This window comes from Cibotium barometz, chromosome 32 (genome assembly GCF_041138505.1).
Source record: "Cibotium barometz isolate CiBa-2024 chromosome 32, ASM4113850v1, whole genome shotgun sequence".
Classification (NCBI taxonomy): domain Eukaryota; kingdom Viridiplantae; phylum Streptophyta; class Polypodiopsida; order Cyatheales; family Cibotiaceae; genus Cibotium; species Cibotium barometz.
In genome coordinates this window covers 46,781,291-46,800,547 of record NC_141077.1, presented here as the reverse complement: position 1 = coordinate 46,800,547, position 19,257 = coordinate 46,781,291, and the positions used below count along the sequence as shown (strand labels likewise).

The window sequence follows — 19,257 nt, the reverse complement described above, 5'->3', positions numbered from 1 at the left end:
GTAAGCCTCATATACATCACTATCCAAAGATGTCTCTCATCCGTTGATGGCGGATATCCTCAATGTTCTCCATAGTGAGTACTTTGATTGGATGTCTCCCATGCCGTGCTAGTATGGTCCTCATCCTCTGTTGTAGTCTCCGCCGGTGTCGAGATGGGCCTCTCATCTTGGGGCACCTGGACCGCCCTAGCTCTATAGCCCGATCAATCAGTGTACCTTTGGTGCAGCTATACTCTGGGGCTAGCTGCAATGCCTGCTGGCCCGACTACTCAATCTCTGGTCGAAAGAAGTCTGTAATCTGCCTCTGTAGATGTCTCTCCCTCTCTGATTCCCTCCCTCTCAAGAGACCCTCTCTATGTCTACGCAGCTCCAGCATGAGACAGCCTTCTCCTCCTAGAGTGGCCAGCCGGAGGGAAAGAGCATCCTCCCCTTTCATGCATCTTGACTCTCATTTCCCATTTGAGGATGAGTTTGTATGTGGCCACTTTGGCTGTTTTCTTGGGAAATAATAGAAGGATCTTTTTCCCCAGGGAAAAAAAAGAGTCCATCCATGGCTGGCTGCTCTCGGAGGAAGGAAGGTCACACTAGGATCCTGTAAAGCCGAGTGACGCCATTGTCTTAGGGCATGAAAAGTCTCAGACACCAGATGTGCAGAAAAATTGCCCTCCATTCCTGCATAGCCCCTCCAGCTACCTTGGAGGAGCTCCAAGGGTGTAAAAGAGGTCTATCCAGTTGGAAAAAACATACCCTACGAAAGATATTGCAGATCCTTCAGAGGGATTGCAACAACAAGCCCACCATCTGTACGATGCTGCTAGGCTACAGGTCATCTCCCAGTGAAGTCACATGGTGTAGTAGTAGCCCATTGGGTCACGGCCACTGTGGCAGTCATAAATGAAGTGTCAATTCTCTGCCATCCTCATCATCGTACGGTGCAGGCCTGGTCTCCATTGCCCGTGCAACAGCACCTCAGGTGATAAAGTGCTTGCTCTGGCAGTTCTAGATGAAGAGGTGCAATGTTGCAGGGCAATCCTTAGATGAAGAGGTGTGATTGTTGCAGGGCAATTCATAGACAGTGACAATGAGACTTTCATGGAGTGCCACATATATGATAGCTTGCCAGATAACACATATTGGACAGCAATGCCCCCATCAAAAGAAGTCGATAAGCAGTGTACCAGAATAAATAGGAGAGCTTATCAGGACAGAAACTGCTCAAAAAAGCCTAGACTAGCCAATGTTGATCAGCGTAGGGAATAATGCTTTACTGATGAATCTCGATCCATTACTTAAGGCAGGCTGAGTATGAGGAGAAGAAGAAGCCAAGTGGGACTGCCAGGCTGTAGCAACCCACCAAAACCACTTCCTAAGGTCCTACAAGGATTTCAAGGCTTCTTCTGAAGCAATTCAGCTACCAACAAAAGCAAATCACAAGGCTTGAAAAGAAAAACCAGTATATATTTCGGAAATTCTTTATAATGTCAGAACTTGTGATTTGCTGTCGAATGTCAGTGTCCAACCCAAGATTGTTGCTGTCAAAAAGGGAGGAGAAAGGAGGAGGAGATTGAACCAATGTAAAGAGAAGAGAAGGGAAAATTAAGAGAAACGAAATATTGGGGGGAAAACAAAGCAGCTCACGCCCTCCACACAAAACAGATTCCAAAGGGACAAAACTGGTTATTTTGTTAGCATCTTCCAATAATGTTGAACACTTCTTGCACTTTACTCTTTACTCTTTTAATTATATACACTAAGTGTTATAAACTTGATTCTAGGTATGCTAAAATATGGCATACCTTCCTTCACCAATGGTCGCAACATAGCGCAATACACAGCCTCTTGATCTTGCAGAAAGAACACGCTCATCCATCTTCCCATCCAAAATCGAAAGACCCTCTCTGAGGAACTGTTCTATGGACATTTTTGATTGCTCCATTTGAGCCGGGAAGAGGCTTTCTACCTTGTAATACCACAATTCAACTTTAGACATTATATTAATCTTATCAAGCATAACAGTAAAAAATGAAGAACAGAAAGTACAACACACCATGTGAACCGTTGTAGTGCTTCGAAATGTTTGAAGCAAGTAATGTGATCCATTGGAGCCAATGCATTAGTGGTTGGAGAGTGTAGATAGCATAGTGCTACCAGGCCATTCTCTCAATTCTTTCAGTGATCTATCGGATGATACTCAGTTTCTTCATGGATGCTTGGACGAAGGGAAAGTGCTGAATCAGGCAAGAGTGGGTCATCCACAAGTTTCTTTGCAAGTCTTCATGTTGACACGGTGAGGACGGCATTTAAACCTTCGCACTAGAAGGAAAGTGGTCTTGCAGTGTTCGGGATCTCGGGTATTGTGGATGAGCTTTGCTTGGATCTTTTCCATTTATGAAAGGGCACTTTATATGGACACTGTGCAACTAAAGACAGCTGCAATGCAAGTGGGGAGAATGTGACACATGTCACCCTAGGTATGCATGGCTAGTGAGAGCAGTCTGTGGGCACCAAGCCCAGAATACTAGTCAACATACGTGCCACATGGCAGGTGATGATGTGGCACTACAATGTGGCAGGTCAAGCAGAGTAGGCCGACAGTACTAGTATAGGCCAACGAACAACAATGTACCTATATACGCGTATATTGCAAAATTGTCATAATCATCGGCCTCTTCCAACCGCACCACCCCCCCCCCCCCCCCCCCAACTTCTATTAAGTATGAAAAAACACACAAAAGGGAGATTTCAAAGCAAACAAGGGGGAGATCTCAACCAATCAACCAATCACGTGGTGCCAACAAGGTCCCATATGAAAGATGTCATAATCCCACTCTGTCATAAAGTGGCACACTTTCTCTCAGTAGACATTGAAGATCCCTGGATTCTAACCCAAGAGGCCATGAGGGTGTGGATGATATCACTCCGAATCCCGCAAATGCACTGGGAGTCATAAACCAAAGTGCCCTCAATAGCCTCATTGCATCGAGCCTTCCAAATGTGCCAAGTTGCAGTGCTAGCAATAATCTCCCATGCATTATCCAACCTCTATGCAGGTGAGGCATATTTTGACTCCGGCATGTCCTAAAGACAGCACCGTCAAGCAACTTGTTAACTAATCATAATGACCAGATCCTTGTTCCCTCATACCTGAGCTGTGGGCCCGACTGTGTTAGCCAAATGATAGCACCCAAAAAATGTAAGCATCCTTCCAAGGAGATGTGTTACCACAGTCCAAATCCTATGTACTGCTTTGCACTCCCATGAACAATAGTAGACTGCCTCTTAAGCTCCTGCACATGTCGGACATGCTAGGCTAACATCGACGATCGATCTGTCAGAATGCACAGCGGAAATGAAAGGCAACTGTTGTAGAGAGCAAAACGTAGAATAGAGAAAGAAAGAAAGAAAGATATATTAAGCGTCTACTAAAGACCCAAAGGGCCTATGAGACCAAAGTGATACAATAATGTCCATGGCATATCTCATCATGGAATGGAAAATAAAACAGAAAGAAAACATAAACATAGTTATCTCACTTAGGTGATACAGAACTATCCATGGAAACTCATCATGGAAATACTAAGAACATAGAAACATGATAGCAGCATCAGCTCCGAGTAGATGGTATACCACTCTCCAAAATATCAAGCATGGGGCTAATGAGTATGGCCGAGAGGTCTCCCTCAGCTATGTCATGTGGAAAGAAAGCTCGATGGTGGTGGAGCATGTCCTAGATTTGGAGCTGATGAGGTGATCGTGGTCGACATGGGGGGGGGGGGGGGGGGGGGGGGGGCGGGGGCGTCGGGCACGCTGGAGTGCAGAGGCTCGGTCCGAGGTAACTCCTCTCGAGCGAGGTAGGTCCGGAGCAGCTCGTGAAGGGTCTACAAGATCCACTATATCGGTGTCCTCCAAGGTAACTCCTCTCGGGCAAGGTAGGTCCAGAGCAGCTCGTGGAGGGTCTACAAGATCCACTATATTGGTGTCCTCCACCTCCTCGGTCCGAAAGAAACTGGTGATGGTTGGCTGGCGAGGGAGGGGATGGGGTGGCTAGGGCTGAAGCTCTCTCAACAAGGTGTTCATGTGTCTGCGGAGCTCAAGCAGGAAGAGGCCTAGGCAACGCTGGTCCTGGAAGTCAATGATCCAAGAGAGTGGACCAAATCCCTCACGAAATAGATAGTCAAACCTCCCGCGGATCTCATAGTATACTGGGTAGCGGCATATGTAATGCTCCTCCGTCTCAACCTTTGTGGGGCATAATCGGCAAATCCTCTCCTCTTTGGGTCTCCGTATGAGCTTCCCGGCTCTGAAGATGCACTTGGCTCTACTTGTCTCCACATTGAGGCGATGGGATGAAACCCATATTTGGCCAATCGCAATCCGCATGGCATGGGACATGTGAACACTCAAGTAGCCCGGTTGCTGGATGAATCCGTCCTCAGTAGGTGTGAGGAAGTCATCTCTGTAGAAGTGCATCTTCGTGGGGAGCTCCGAAGGTGTGATCCATGTGCAATGGGTGTAGAGGCTGAGAAGATCTAACCGGATAACCTGGTTGGCATCCTTGTGAGAGAGCCGGAGAAAACGGGAGTCCAAACTGTACAGCGGTGGGCCAGGGCAAGTCTGTCTGACATATTATTTTATAACTATAACTTCAAAAGGTATGCCTCACAAGCTCTGATTATTCACTTAGATTTATTCAAGCATATAAATAATTTACAAACAAATAAATCAAAGAATTTTAGCACCTGTATGCAGTGCAGATAGAGATGCATACAACTCAACTTTAACTGATCAGGTTCTAGAGTACATCTTTCAATCCACACTCTTAAATAGCAGATCCAGAGTTCATAATTACTTTTTCCAAATAAAATAAAAATACCTCTAGATCTCCCATATTGATATACCATCCCATAAGGCGAGCAAGAATAAGGGCCTGCAAAATACGAGGCTAAACATGATAATTGCAGCGAGGAACAATGAAAAGATGCCCTAATGAAAAGGCATTACCTTCCTGGCAACATCCATGCCACTTAAATCATCACGTGGATCTGCAATGCAAACATGTTCCAAATTATCCTAAAGTTTTAAATATTCAAAAGTTTCATGCACGGACTCCTTGAAATCTTCGTTAACTTAAGAATTTCCAAGTGGATGATTGAAATCTTCTGCTCCACAACCTGGCTCTGTATAGCCAAGAGACTTAGCTAGTTGTACTACTGAGCTGAAAGGCCGACCTTCCTGCAAACCGCTCATGACATAACCCAAGGTTCCTGCAAAACACACAAAGTTCATCTGACTTTGCACCATTTCCACAAGGGCACTACATTGATACTCCTAAGAATGAAACTAACCACCACAGCTTCTAATCCAAAATCAAGTCACACCACTCAGAGCACCAATGATTCGATAAATGGGGTCTCCTGTCGTCAGAAAGCGAGTCAAGGCAGTGATAACTGGAAGGCCTGCACCAACCTGTCCCATTTGAAGTAATCAAAGACGGAAATGAAAAAAAAAAAAAAAACTCCATATTCAATCTCATCCTCGTGAAATAGGAGCTGTTCTTAGACAGCAAAAGCAGCATGACCATACACATTCACACTCTGCAAACCCAAAATTACATTGACATTCTATGTTGGGGCTATTGTAGTACCGTGGATTCATAGCGTAGCTGGCGCCGTCTTTTGCATAACTTATCATATACATCCTAAGATAACAACAGAAAGATCAAAATTTTAAATTTACAATAATCATCATGTCCATGTTGAGCATAAGTTGTTCTTGAAAGTTCACCAAAGAGGAGGTCAGAGGCTTCTTGTTTGCTAAGACAATACAAAGACCCAATTCTGCCGCTCTGCTAAGCACAAGGGCTGTTTCTTCACTGGCAGTGCAATCAACCACAATCAGACCTGCACGATTAGCCTACACACATCAAGTAGCAAGTTTTGTTGTGCTTCCCAAGATACCTCCACTCATACTTTGGTCTCAGATCTAGTTCGAAAATCCAGTAATACCTGTGGAGCTGCTCCAGTGCTCGAGTTGACTTGATAGATTCCCACTTTTAGAATCCCCTCTAAGAGCATTGATATTATACTCTTCAACTAGCACTGCAGACACATGAAAAAAGACAATAATGGTTTTACATTTATTGGACACATAAAACTACAAAAAGCAGAGAAACACACTATATAGGCATTTGCTAGCTTGCAATACTTGCTGCATGGTAACAAAAGCACAAGCTGCTAAATCAAAGAGTTTTGAGAAGGACAAACTGCTGCATACCAGATGATTGCAGACTAGAAAGAGGGGATTTAGAGGCCTTTGTCAAAAGTATTCTTTTAAGAACTGCATCATCAAGTTCCCCAACATGACCACTTCCACTCATGACAACACACTTGCTGTCACAAACAGCTTTGACAGAAATGTGTGCTCCCTGTAGTCCAAAAGCTATCAAGTGAAAAATGCAACAAAGGAGGCTGAAACTTGAGACATATCATAGCTGCCCAAAAGTCATTGCACAGTAAATTTACTTTTACTTATAAAAAAGAAAAGTCAAGGCAATCCACATTCAAATACTAGCCTTGAGCATACACTCATCCTGTCTCCAGATTTTTCATAGAGAACAACGATCAACTTATTTCGAGCCACTATCATGAAGCCAAACACATTCAGCGGCCTGGTTTACAAACTTTTTTTTAAACTACTAATAAGTGAAACCATTATTTTACTTATAAACACAAACTCCTGTGTTACAAATTACAATGCAAGATCAACTATCTTCTCAATATTTCACAAATGTTCCCTCCACCTAGACTGAGGCATTACATCACTTCATCACACCAAATCAAGCTTCTTGCATCTGTTTACCAGCACTCAAGTAAATGTCCACAAACAGGAGGGAATGCAACATAGCATGTCTAAAAAAGATCTAAATAAATAGCACATATTCACAAGAAATGTTTTGTCTATTGAGTAATATCCCTCCATCCCCCTCCCCCCCCCCTTCTTTTTCGGCACAGCCCTCCCACCGGTTCTGTCTCCCACCCCTCGCCTGCACAACCACTCCATCCTCCACTCCTCTCACACCCCCTTTTTCTCCCGAATAGCCTCCTGGTTCCCCGCCCACTGTTCGTCGCCTCCAGACTCCTCGCCACTCCATCCTTTTCTTGCCCCTCTCTTTCGGGTGCTTCCTTTTGACCCCATGCTATTCTTTATTTGTCGGCACTTGTGAGGGGCTTCTTCCACACACACACACACACACACACACAACCCCCCCACCCCCCAACGCAGAGAATACACTACGTCAGCCCCAAACAAGTTTATGCACATGCGTCCACCGGGTTTCCAAGTGTCCCCAGGCATTCACAAGCATTGAATCCAAACATAGTCCATGCAGGAGAACAAGTTCACATGTGCAAAGCATATGCGAAGCAACAAAGCAACTGTAGTTTGGATAATCCCCTATCTTTCAAGCATTGTATGCCCACTTTGAGGTAGTGGGATGAAACCCGTATCTGGTCAATCGCAATCCGCATGGCATTGGACATGTGAACACTTAGGTAGCCCGGCTGCTGGATGAATCCATCCTCAATGAGCGTGAGGAAGTGATCTCTGTAGCCGTGCATCGTTGTTGGAAGCTCCGGAGGAGTGATCTATGTGCAATGGGTGCAGAGGCTGAGAAGATCTAACCGGAAAACCCAGTTTGTATCCTCGTGAGAGAGCCGGAGAAAAGGGGAGTCCAAACTGTACTAAACGGGTGGTATAGGCAGTCCATGCGGAACCCATATACTGAGAACCAAGTGGAAACGAATGCATACCATACTCTAGAGTGGCCCTCAAGTGCTAGCTTTCTGGAGGACTCCACGGCAAGCCTCGGGTATCTGTGGGGGTCCATGTGACTGATGCAATGGAGGTAGGTAATGTAGCACTAGTAGCAGCAGCAGCAGCAGCATGCACACCACCTTAGGGCACTGAGCAACGTCGGTGGCTGGGCTCCCATCTCCCAACCGTTGCTCCCCCCAAAAACCCAACCGGAGGAGATATCTATGACAAGGTGCCACCACACCACCCTATATGTGGCTCTTCGACTTCCCATGCTCTTGCATATGGGATAATCCACCACAACTTCCAGTCATGCGATAACCCGAGAGTAGCTACGAAAATTGCCACCTCCAACACCCTCCTTCAATTCGAGCACCTCGCTCAAACAGAGGTTAAGACCGCCTAGGACCACACAGGCCGAGCTCTGATATCATATCAAAGTCACACAGCAGTAGCACGCACACCACCCTACGGCACTGAGCAACGCCGAGCTCTGATACCATGTCAAAGTCACGCAGCAGTAGCACGCACACCACCCTAGGGCACTGGCTGGGCTCCCATCTCCTTGCCATTGCTCCCCCCCAAAAACCCGACCGGAGGAGATCTATGACAAGGTGCCACCACACCCTATATATGGATGCTCTTGCATATAGGATAATCCACCACAACTTCTAGTCATGCGATAACCCGAGAGTAGCTACAAGAATTGCCACCTCCAACAGGTAACTGTTTGGAAGAGCGCATCCACTACCATCGGGGCTGCAGCAAACTCTGCCTGGATAATCTGGTGTGGGACTGATGGGTTGCTACGGATCATACGGGAGAACATGACCTGGGGCCCCGGGCCTCGCTACCAATCCTCATCAGATAAATTTGGCCCCCAGGAGGCTACTCCATACATCAAGGCTGGTGTGACGAGGGTGTCAAAAAGCCAACCATTTGTTCAGGGCTCCTAGAAATGTGCCTTGAAACACTGCTCCTCAAGTAAGCTCAAGGTTGCATATCCTCGTGTCACTCTAGCATGTGCTGCAGGAAGCATGGTGAAGCGGGGGCCACTGAAAGTGACACCAAGGTAGACATAGGATGAGACAATCTCCACAAGATCCCCTCTATATGTGAAGCTCAATTTGGATGTGAAGGGGCGAGAAGTATTAAAGACCATTACCTTGGTTTTACCAAGGTTAACAGAGAGACCCGTTGAGTACAAAAGTCCTATAAGGCATCCAACTGTCTCTGCAGCCCCTCAACTGAAACCATAGTTGCATCCAAACTACGTTTGGATGTAATCCAAACGTTGCAAATGTTTGCAACATTCACTAACGTTTGGAAACGTAGTAAACGTGCACTTTTGATTTTATAGGTTAAAAAACGAACGCAAGTCAACATCGTTTTTTTTTTTTTTGCTTTTCCTTACGTGCGTGTGGCAGTCTCTGTGGGGCGTCTCTGTGCAGCGCTCAAGTCTTCTCCTGCGGGCATCTCTATGCGGCGCTCAAGTCTCTCTCTCTCTCTCTCTCTCAGGCACCAGGCGCATTTTCAGGAGCCCCGGACGAAGGGGTGGCTATTTGACACATTAGTCACACCGGCACTGATGTATGGAGCACCGGTATGGGCGCCAGGCCTTGCTACCCATTGGTGGACACAGATAGAGAGACCACAGGCCCTCATGATGGCACGCATGATACGCAGCAAACCGTCAGTACCTCATGACATTATTCGAGCAGAGTTTGCTACGACTCCTATGATGGTAGAGGCCATATTCCAGACTATATGCCTGCTAGACAGATTCAGAGAGATGCCACAGGATAGATTGTCATACAGAGCTTTTGAGGCATCTAGACAGCTGGCTGAGGCAAGAGACAGAGGATCATGGTATGCACAGGTCACACATTGGTTCTCACAGCATGGCCTAGACATGGATCATCTACCACCATTCCAGTATGACAGGGATGCACCACATATCCGTCTCTCTCATAGTGAGAGGAACAGAGTATTGAGATAGAACCTATGGCAGCTCTATACACGAGAGACATGGATATCGCCTACACAGCCTCTTCCACCGAAGATGCTTTACTACAGAGATCACTTCATGAGTATCAATGATGATGGATTTATAGAGAGGCCTAGATACATGGAGGGCTTTTTACCACACGGCTCTCGAGTGGCTATTGGTCAGCTTAGAGTTTCATCACATCGATTGGAGATCGAGACTAGCAGAGCAGCACGGATCCCCTGAGAGGAGAGGGTATGCAGATTGTGCAGAGAGGAGGTGGAGAGTGAGGAGCATTATGTATGCAGATGCAGAGCATATACAGCCATTAGAGAGAGATATCCCATTTTATTCAGAGAGCCACATTCCCTACGCCAGATCTTTGAGGCAGCAGACCAGCGCATACTGGGGAGATTCATTCTAGACATACAGCGTCACAGAGAGACATCATTACAGGCTCAGACAGCTCCAGAGGGGGGACCACAAACACAGATTACTACATTTTTTCAGAACCTAAAGGTAGAAACAAAGAAGTTCAGCAAGAAGCCACAGATAGAAGCGCTCCACCAGTAGGCACAGTGACAACATTGTTCAGTTGGGTGGAAGGAACAATAAAAAACTCCCACATAGAGCTAAAACGACTCCATCAACAAATGCCCAAAAGTGCCTAGGGGACCCCTTGGTTCTCATGGCAATAAAACCAAAGAGTGTCCAATGATTGCGCAATGGATACGAGGTAAGCAAGGGATCATTCACTCATCATGTGCATGTTTGACGGCTTGAGCATAAAAGAAAAAATGTGAAGTATTCGATCTTATGCATTCCACGTGAAACTGCAGAAAAAACGTTCATGCTGTGAACAAAATCCAGAAATGTTCATACCGTGAACAAAATTACAAAGGTTCACGCCGTGAAAAAAATTCAAAAATGTTCATGCCGTGAAACGATAATTCCTCACGGGCCAATCACGTAGCGCCACATCGCATTCTTCATTAAGGTAGCTGCCCTGTCAAACGGCTGCATTATAAAATCAAATTTCTTTCCTATTTTTGTCATTTTGCATCATGTGCATTGTATGATCAACTACGAATTGCTCCCAATTGCATCTCTCGAGTCCGCCATCTCATTTTGACCTATTCGACCATCTTCTTTAAGGTGGGAGCTTGATACTCTTCTTTTCGTTTTCTTTTTTATTTTTATTTTTGTTTTTGTTTTTGGCCTTCTTTCAAAGATTCATCACATCTTGAGTATACACATTGTAATTAGTATAACCAATGACTTTGTAGCACCTCCACATGTGCATCATTCAATAAAATTAAAAAATGAAAAAATCCTTATACACAAAAAATCATAACCAACGATTAACAATACATCCTGTAGTTTCACGGAAACTCAGGTTCGGGTTTCACAAAACCTGCAGTTTCACGGAAACTAACATTTTCAACGGCCTGTGTTTTCACGGCCAGACATTTTCGCGTTTGACCTTTTCACGGCCTGTGTTTTCACTCACGGCCAGATATTTTCACGTTTGACCTTGTCATGGCCTGTGTTTTCAATGGCCAGACATTTTCACGAAAACTAACATTTTCACAGCCTGTGTTTTCATGGCCAGACATTTTCACGTTTGACCTTTTCACGGCCAAACATTTTCACATTTGACCTTTTCATGGCCTGTGTTTTCATGGCTAGACATTTTCACGGCATGTGCTTGTGTTTTCACGGCCAGGATTTTCATGGCCTGTGTTTTCACGGCCAGACATTTTCACATATAACTTTTTCACGGCTTGTGTTTTCACGCCTGCTTTTTCACACTTGACCTTTCCACGGCCTCACGAACTAACTCTAACCATTCATCTCCATGCCATAACCTGACTATTAACACACCACATGCTTGTTCCTACACTAACAAACTCTTCAATCCAACTAACCTATTCCCTTTTTTTTTTTTTAAAGAGAAAAGAAAAAGGAAAAGATGATATCAACCCCACCAGTCATTAGACTGATCCGATGTGCCTGTATAGATGTCAACCTTGGAGTCAGAAGCTCATGAGACCCCAGCTAGAAGGAGAACAACACAGTGGCCAAAGATGAACTTTTTGGCTCCTTATGCCCAAACCTTCCATGGGACCATCATCAACAACAAGGAAGCTCACACGGCCCATGGAAAGATAGCCCTCCAGTACCACAGCCCGGAATGCCTACAAATACTGGAAGAGGTCGAAGTTAAGGCAAAACTGGACAAAGTTGGTCTAGGTAAGATGGCGCAGATACTCCCAAGAAGTATATCGACATAGAACTATGTACAAAGTACCTCAAGACCTACGACAAGGGGACCAAAAGAGGAACAATCACCAAAGCAGACGGCACTACCGAGCAATTCCTCATCGTAGAGGAACTCATTCAGGAGGCACTGCAACTTCCAACCATAGTCAGGGTCCATGTACACACCATTCTGGATACCATGCTCAAGAAAAGTTCATATAATTCGAATGGGACCGAGTATGAAAATATCCAAGATGAAGCTACAGAGCAAGCTTGCAAGGCCAAGTCTTTGATAATGAAAGTAAAGCCAGTGGACAAATACAATAGAGTCGATCTCAACAGGATTACAAAAGCACACGAGGAGAAAAAAGACGATTGGATATACTATCTACATAAGGATATGGATAACTACTTGAAAGTCCGCCAATCTAAAATATATAACTGTAAGATTCCCCCCCCATCCTCTCAAGATGTCCAGTATTTTTCCTTGTAATCAAAATCCCTCTTTAGATATATAAAAGATCTTGTTTCTACCTATTTTGGCTTAGGGAGAGAAAATATTCTAGAGAGAGGTTATTCAGATTTTAGATATTTTTGGATGGAAAAATATCTCTTCTTATTGAAATAAATTCCCCCGAAACAGAAGTTCAAAAAGATTTTCAGAAGGTGCATTAGAAATCAATTATAATCTGTTCAAAAGGCCTTATCCTAAGGATCCAGATTTTCTGAAAATTTTAAATTAAGGTTTTGAAGGGCCAATCAGATTCATCCAAATGTGTGGAGAAGATATATAGAAGAAATAAAGAAAATCCCCCCAAAAAATGAGTAAATACTCACATAAGATGAAGAGTAGACTAAGGAGCAAAGGAAATACTAAATAAATGAATTTTTGATACCTCAGAGTGGAGATTCCCTCTCATGAAGGAGGCGCCTACTTCACATGTGTGGTGGAGTTTTAAATTCCCAAAAATTGAGATATTTCATCTCTCCTCTCTCCTAATTCAAGTCTAGTTCCCAAAAGTAAGCTAAACTGACCAAAAAATGGTCAAAAATTGACCAAACTGATCTGGAAAATTCTAGAATCAGTTTGCTTGGTTAGAAGCTCACTTTTTCCTATAAATAGAAGTCTCCTTCTTTGTTGAAGCTTAATAGTGTTTTATGCACTGTTACTCTACTCCTCCCCACAGCCAAAAACTGTGAATTTTTTAATAATTCATTAGTTTTTTACCATTCCCTCTTCTAAAGAATTGATGGCCACTCTTGTTGCAAACAAGAGTAGATCCCTCAAACCATCAAGTCAAAGGAAAGCTCCCAAAAATTCATGTAAGTTAGAAATCCTACTTTTTCTTTATTCTTTTAATGGTTTTCTAATTTTTGTTATCTTTAAAATGATAAATTGATGCTATGCCTTGTTGGAAAGGCTTTTCCCCTCTCTCATTCTTAAATTCAACCTTTCTTTATCCTAGATAAGTAATCTAATTGTTGGAATTAAACTTTTCATATTGTTTCTCTTTTAAAAGTGAAATTTGATTAGTTTAGAATGCTTTAAACCATTTGGGGATAATTTTTAAGTAATTTAAGGTTAGAAAAAATTAAAAAATGATCAACCATACAAAGGAGGTTATAGCAAAATTTTCTTAAATTTTGTGAAATAAGTTTTATCTTTTATTATTCAAAAAAAGTAATCCCTATCATTTGTGTATTCTATAAGTGTTATTTTCATTCTAGACATAGAAAAATGCATGGTACAAATATTTTTATTATAAAAGTGTTATTTCCGTTAAAATTAAATTCTATGCATAGAAACATGCATATTGATTATTTTTTTAATTATAAAAGAGTGATTTTCATTAGATTTAAATTCTATGCATAGAAAGATGCATATTGATTATTTTTTTATTATAAAAGAGTGATTTTCATTAGATTTAAATTCTATGCATAGAAAGATGCATATTAATTATTATTTTTATTATAAAAGAGAGATTTTCATAATTTTTTATTATTATAAAAGTGTTACTTTCATCAATATTGATTTTTTTTGCATAATATGATGCATAAAAGAATTTTTTTAATTATAAAAGTGTTACTTTCATCAATATTGATTTTCATGCATAAATAGATGCATAAAAGAATTTTTTAATTATAAAAGTGTTACTTTCATCAATATTGATTTTTATGCATAAATAGATGCATAAAAGATTTTTTTATTATTATAAAAGTGTTTCTTTCATCAATATTGATTTTTATGCATAAATAGATGCATAAAAGAATTTTTTTTAATTATAAAAGTGTTACTTTCATCAATATTGATTTTTATGCATAAATAGATGCATAAAAGAATTTTTTTTAATAAAAGTGTTACTTTCACCAATATTGGTTTTTATGCATAAAATGATGCATAAAAGAAATTTTTTTAATTATAAAAGTGTTACTTTCATCAAAATTGATTTTTTATACATAAATAGATACATAAAAGAATTTTCTTTTATATAAAAGTATTATTTCCATAGAAGTTGGATTTCATGCATAAATAGACGCATACAGAATTTTTATATCAAAATAAGAATTCTCTTTAATCCTATGTTTAAATCCCATGAATATTGAAAAATGAATAAGTAAATACTCAGTGAAGAAAAATTATATCGTTTCATATTCTCTAGGATGGTAATGAGAAAATTGAGAAAAACTATCGAAGTCGAAATTTTAGATAAATGATTAATTTATTTCTCATAGGAATTCGTGACTAGTTTTGAATTCAGTTAAGCAAAATACTCAATGAATGAAATTCAGTACAGTAGTAATTGAAATATTACCCTTCGAGAAAGATAGTTCAAGAAGAACCTTTCCAGACTCAAACCCTGAATCAGATTATGACCAAGGCGTAACTCCTTCGTCAGTTTCAAGAAAAGACGATGTGACTAATCAGTAATCTACACTCAAATCATCCACCGAATCTGAAACTAAGTTGAGACCTTTGATTTTGATCTGAGGATCAAGAATTCAGAATCCGAGGAATTCTGCTTGGGAATCCAGGCCTGTGATCTAAAAGTCTTGGGATACGGATTTAAGATATACCCATTGTATTCAAAAAGAAAATCAAAATTGAAAACTTGCATAGAAACCCTGTTTTCTTAAAGGACTGTCTTACGCCAAAATGCTGGAGGGAGTATTTGGTATATGTGTTTTTCTAAGGGAAGTTTGGTTGCAACAGTTGGCGGGGAGTGTTCAAAGAACGGCTCACGCGGCAAAAACCTGCCCAGGTCTTTACCAGCCTGGGTATGGTGTAAAATGGTGTGCTTCTTGTACGATGGACGAGGGCCGACGAAGCGGTCCCTGAGTGAAGTGCCAGGACACCTAAGGAGGATCCTGGAGGGTTCTGACCAGGCGATACACGGGCTCGCGGTGCTTAGGACACCCATGCGTATGTCGTGGAAGATATATATGTATGATGATGAGAAAATTATTGTAATCTGTTACTGAATCTCGTTGCTGACCTGCTGATCTCAACGGAGAGTCCAGAGTGATACTGTTTTGTGAGAAACAAGGATTGAATGAAAATTTTGAGTTATGACATCTGTAACCAATAATTGTTTGTCAATGGATTGTTTTATAAATTAAAGTTTAAAGAGGAGTGTGTGCGTATCTGTATTCTAAAGCAAAAGTTAAGAAAGGCATTCAATTATGGGTGGGTGAGTACTTGTCTGGTTCTACCAATTCCAGTGGTTGGACGGTGGCTAATCCATGGGCCGGATGGGGTTAGGCTGGAATCAGTAGAGTTTTAATAATAAAATTGATCAATAGGAATACGATTAGAACTCGAATAGTTAAATAATAACCTAAAGACCTTTCAAATTAATAGATCAACGGCTATGCCTAATTCAATTAGAAAAAAAGGGTTGATTCCTTAAGTTAAGTCTGTAATAGTTTCCCTTCTATCTGGTTTATTCAGATGAAGGTAAGTTCATTATCTTGACCTCGTTATAAAAATTCGTTAAGAAATTCAAAATGGTGGAATCGTCCACGTTTTTCGAGCATGGAAAATTTTCTCGGTTTCGGTCTCGTACTCGGACATTCGAGGGTGAGGCCCTGAGTGAAAAACCCTGCCCCGCACAAGAGGGAGTTGCTTCCGCTGCCAGCAATCGAGAATCTGGTGCGTGGAGGGGGCAGTGGGATCCCACAGTTTGGTATCAGAGCGCTGTTGTAAATTTACGTAACAGCATCAGAAATTGCTTAAAATTTTAAAGTAAATCTGGGAAATAATGTTTTCGCTTGTTAATATTATGTTGAATGAACTTCAAAAATTGAAAACTCATAAATTGAATTGAAAATTTATAGATGGATACCCCGAATCTATCTGGCATTCCTGAACTCTCCCAGAGTCAGGATATGATAGCCTTTACATTCGAGCACCTCATCAACTCTGCTACGACCCGAGTAAGCAGAGTGAGACTCGCACGTCATTTTGAGAGTTTTTACTTTCCTGATCCTCTTGAGCGACGTCGGTATATGTGGTTCTGTGGAGGACGATGTATTAATGTCAGTACCAGTCAGCGTCAGAGGCTCAGGCAAAATATTTCCTTAGCCATGATTCCGATAAGACTAGGGCTTGTTCAGCATGTACAACTCTTTGATCATTCACCCAGGAACTTTAGAACTTCATGCCGAGTTTTTAGGCTTCTTAGCCGCTTTATCCCTAGAAATAGAATTACAGCACCTCTTTCTGTAATGAATCGTGTGTACCATGGCATGTCTCCTTCGCAGTTTCGCTTCTTTATGCATATACGATTGAGGCAGTGATTTTGGAAGCTGTGATGCTCTATGTATATATATCGAAAACTTTTGATAATAAACGATGTTTTGCAAAAAAATTTCAAGTTGTTTTCATGATTGTGAATATGGTTAATTAAATTATCAGAGTAAATCTTGTTTCATGATGTATGATGAAATAATTATCTGTTTAAAGAATAAATCGCAAAAATTAAATAATCATAAATCTGTTGTCAAAGTTAAGTTGACGAAAATCTCGTTTTGTCAGTCATGAGGCGCGCGGCCCGTGCAAGGCAACCGGATCCTCTAACCGATGAGACGAAGAGTTAGATCCAGATGTTCGAAAACCCCTGCACAGATCCCAACCTGGTCCCTTCAAGGGTGAAGGGGAGCAGTTAGGTGAAGTAGTGGAAAAGTGGATTAAGGCAATGGAGGAATACTTTGATGTAACTGGCTACAATGAGAGAAGCAAGATGGCTCTCGCCAGGTTAAAGATTGTGGAACCGTCTCGACCGGAATACCCAGACCTGGACCGATCTTAAAGCTTGCCTCAGAAAGAGGTTTTGTCTCTCGGGCTTCCTTGAAACTAAAATGAATGAGTTCTTGGAACTAAAGCAGGATAGCCGGACAATTGAAGAGTACCATCAAGCTTTTGCCCTTCTCCTCAAATATTCCCCGCAATTGGATGAAGAGCAGCTGATGGCCAGATTCATTCGAGAAATGAACGAGCCATTGAACACCTTAGTAAAGAATACCAAACCTGTCTCAATGGTGGCCGAAGCAGTAAGAATGGCAAAAGACTTTGCCAAAGCCTTTGTTATTAAGGTCCCGCCAAATCCTGCACCCTCTAACTTTAAAAGATTCCAAACCCCGGGAAGTACTTCAAACTTTCCTCCTCCAAAGAGGCAGCAAGGCCCAATTCAGAATCAGGATACTGGGAGATTCAAAAGTGAAGGAAGACCCTTTCCACAGAACACTTTCTCAGGAGCCCCACCTCTTTCAAGAATTCAGAGGGATGAGCTCAGAAGTGAGAACCGGTGTTTTGGATGCCAGGGTTTTGGTCACCAGCTGAAAGACTGCCCGACTCCTGCCATGTCAAGGGGACAGGGAAGTCAAGGACCGAGAGTGCAGAGACCAACCCCTTCCTATCAGTTAAATCAGGGTCCATCTCGTCAAAATCAGGGCAATCCCAGGAGAACTCCAGCTCAACCATCTACCTCTGTCCAGAGTAGCCTCAGAACTCCTTCCCAGAACTGGGGCAACCAAAGAGAAAGAGTTCCGCCTCAGACTGCAGCAGCCAGAGCAGTCACAAAAGCAGAAGTAGTGGAAGAAGAAAGAGGACAAATTTATGCAGCAATTGAAAACCAAGGGCTAAACCGTCAATTCTCCGTCATTCATACTCCAGCTGAGTATCAGGGTAAGCCTTTTAAGCTTTTGATTGATTCAGGCAGTACTCATTCTTTCATTTCCCCTGGATGCTTGCGTAAGCTAGTCTTAGATCAGAAATCAGGGAAACCTATGCAAGTTGAATTGGCCAGTGGGAAGATTCTTTTCACTCACCTTGAGACAGATCGTATTCAGTTCAATCTAGATGGGAATTTAACTGACTGTCAGTTCAGAGTTATACCATTGGGAGTTTTCGACGGGATCCTTGGAATGAATTGGCTCCATAAAAATCAAGCTGACATTCACTGTCATAATGGAGCCATTTTCTTCCGTGACCTCCACACGGATAAAGTTCAAGGAACCGGAATTTCAGGATCCCCAAGTCTGCAGTTAGTAAAGGCTTCTAAGTTACTAAAAGGACTTAGAAAGAAGCAGCTCATTTATGTTGTCAAAATGAATCCAGTAGACTCAAAGTTAAAAGCTAAAGAACTTGAATGGTTAAGTGATTATAATGATTTATTCCCAACAGAATTAACAGAGATGCCTCCAATTCGGAAAGTAGATCATGTGATAGAATTGACCCCGGAGCTCAGCCAGTAGCCCTGCGCACGTACAAAATGCTAGTTCCTGAAGCCAACGAACTCAAGGAACAGCTTAGACAGCTGTTAGAACAAGGGTTTGTAAGACTGAGTGTTTCACCTTGGGGTGCGCCAGTTCTCTTTCAGAAAAAGAAAGATGGAACGCTAAGACTCTGTGTGGACTACAGAGGTCTCAATCAGTTGACAGTTAAGAATAAGTATCCTATCCCCAGAATTGATGAGAATCTGGAGAGGCTAAGTGGAGCCCAGATCTTCACGAAGATGGATCTCAAATCAGGGTATTATCAGATCACGATTAATGAGCAAGATATCCCGAAGACAGCCATCAATACTTGGTATGGGCATTATGAATTCACTGTCATGCCGTTTGGATTGACAAATGCCCCAGCTACATTCAATCGATTAATGCACATTCTCAGAGAATACTTGGATGATTTAGTTCTT

The 19,257-nt window shown here is 42.2% G+C and overlaps 1 protein-coding gene across 3 annotated transcripts in view; it reads right to left on the bottom strand.

Annotated features, from left to right (window-relative positions):
• Positions 1-19,257, bottom strand: part of LOC147620261 (Glyceraldehyde-3-phosphate dehydrogenase-like family protein) — an 82,132-nt gene that overhangs the window by 31,569 nt on the left and 31,306 nt on the right. For all 3 annotated transcript variants that reach the window (XM_086772445.1, XM_086772446.1, XM_086772447.1), the window contains exons 2-10: positions 6,274-6,424; positions 6,006-6,098; positions 5,785-5,900; positions 5,645-5,698; positions 5,379-5,466; positions 5,172-5,264; positions 5,002-5,042; positions 4,874-4,927; positions 1,797-1,960 (exon numbers count right to left, since the gene is read on the bottom strand). In XM_086772445.1, coding sequence (XP_086628571.1) covers positions 1,797-1,960; positions 4,874-4,927; positions 5,002-5,042; positions 5,172-5,264; positions 5,379-5,466; positions 5,645-5,698; positions 5,785-5,900; positions 6,006-6,098; positions 6,274-6,424 — 854 coding nt within the window. The remainder of the gene's footprint in view (positions 1-1,796; positions 1,961-4,873; positions 4,928-5,001; positions 5,043-5,171; positions 5,265-5,378; positions 5,467-5,644; positions 5,699-5,784; positions 5,901-6,005; positions 6,099-6,273; positions 6,425-19,257) is intronic.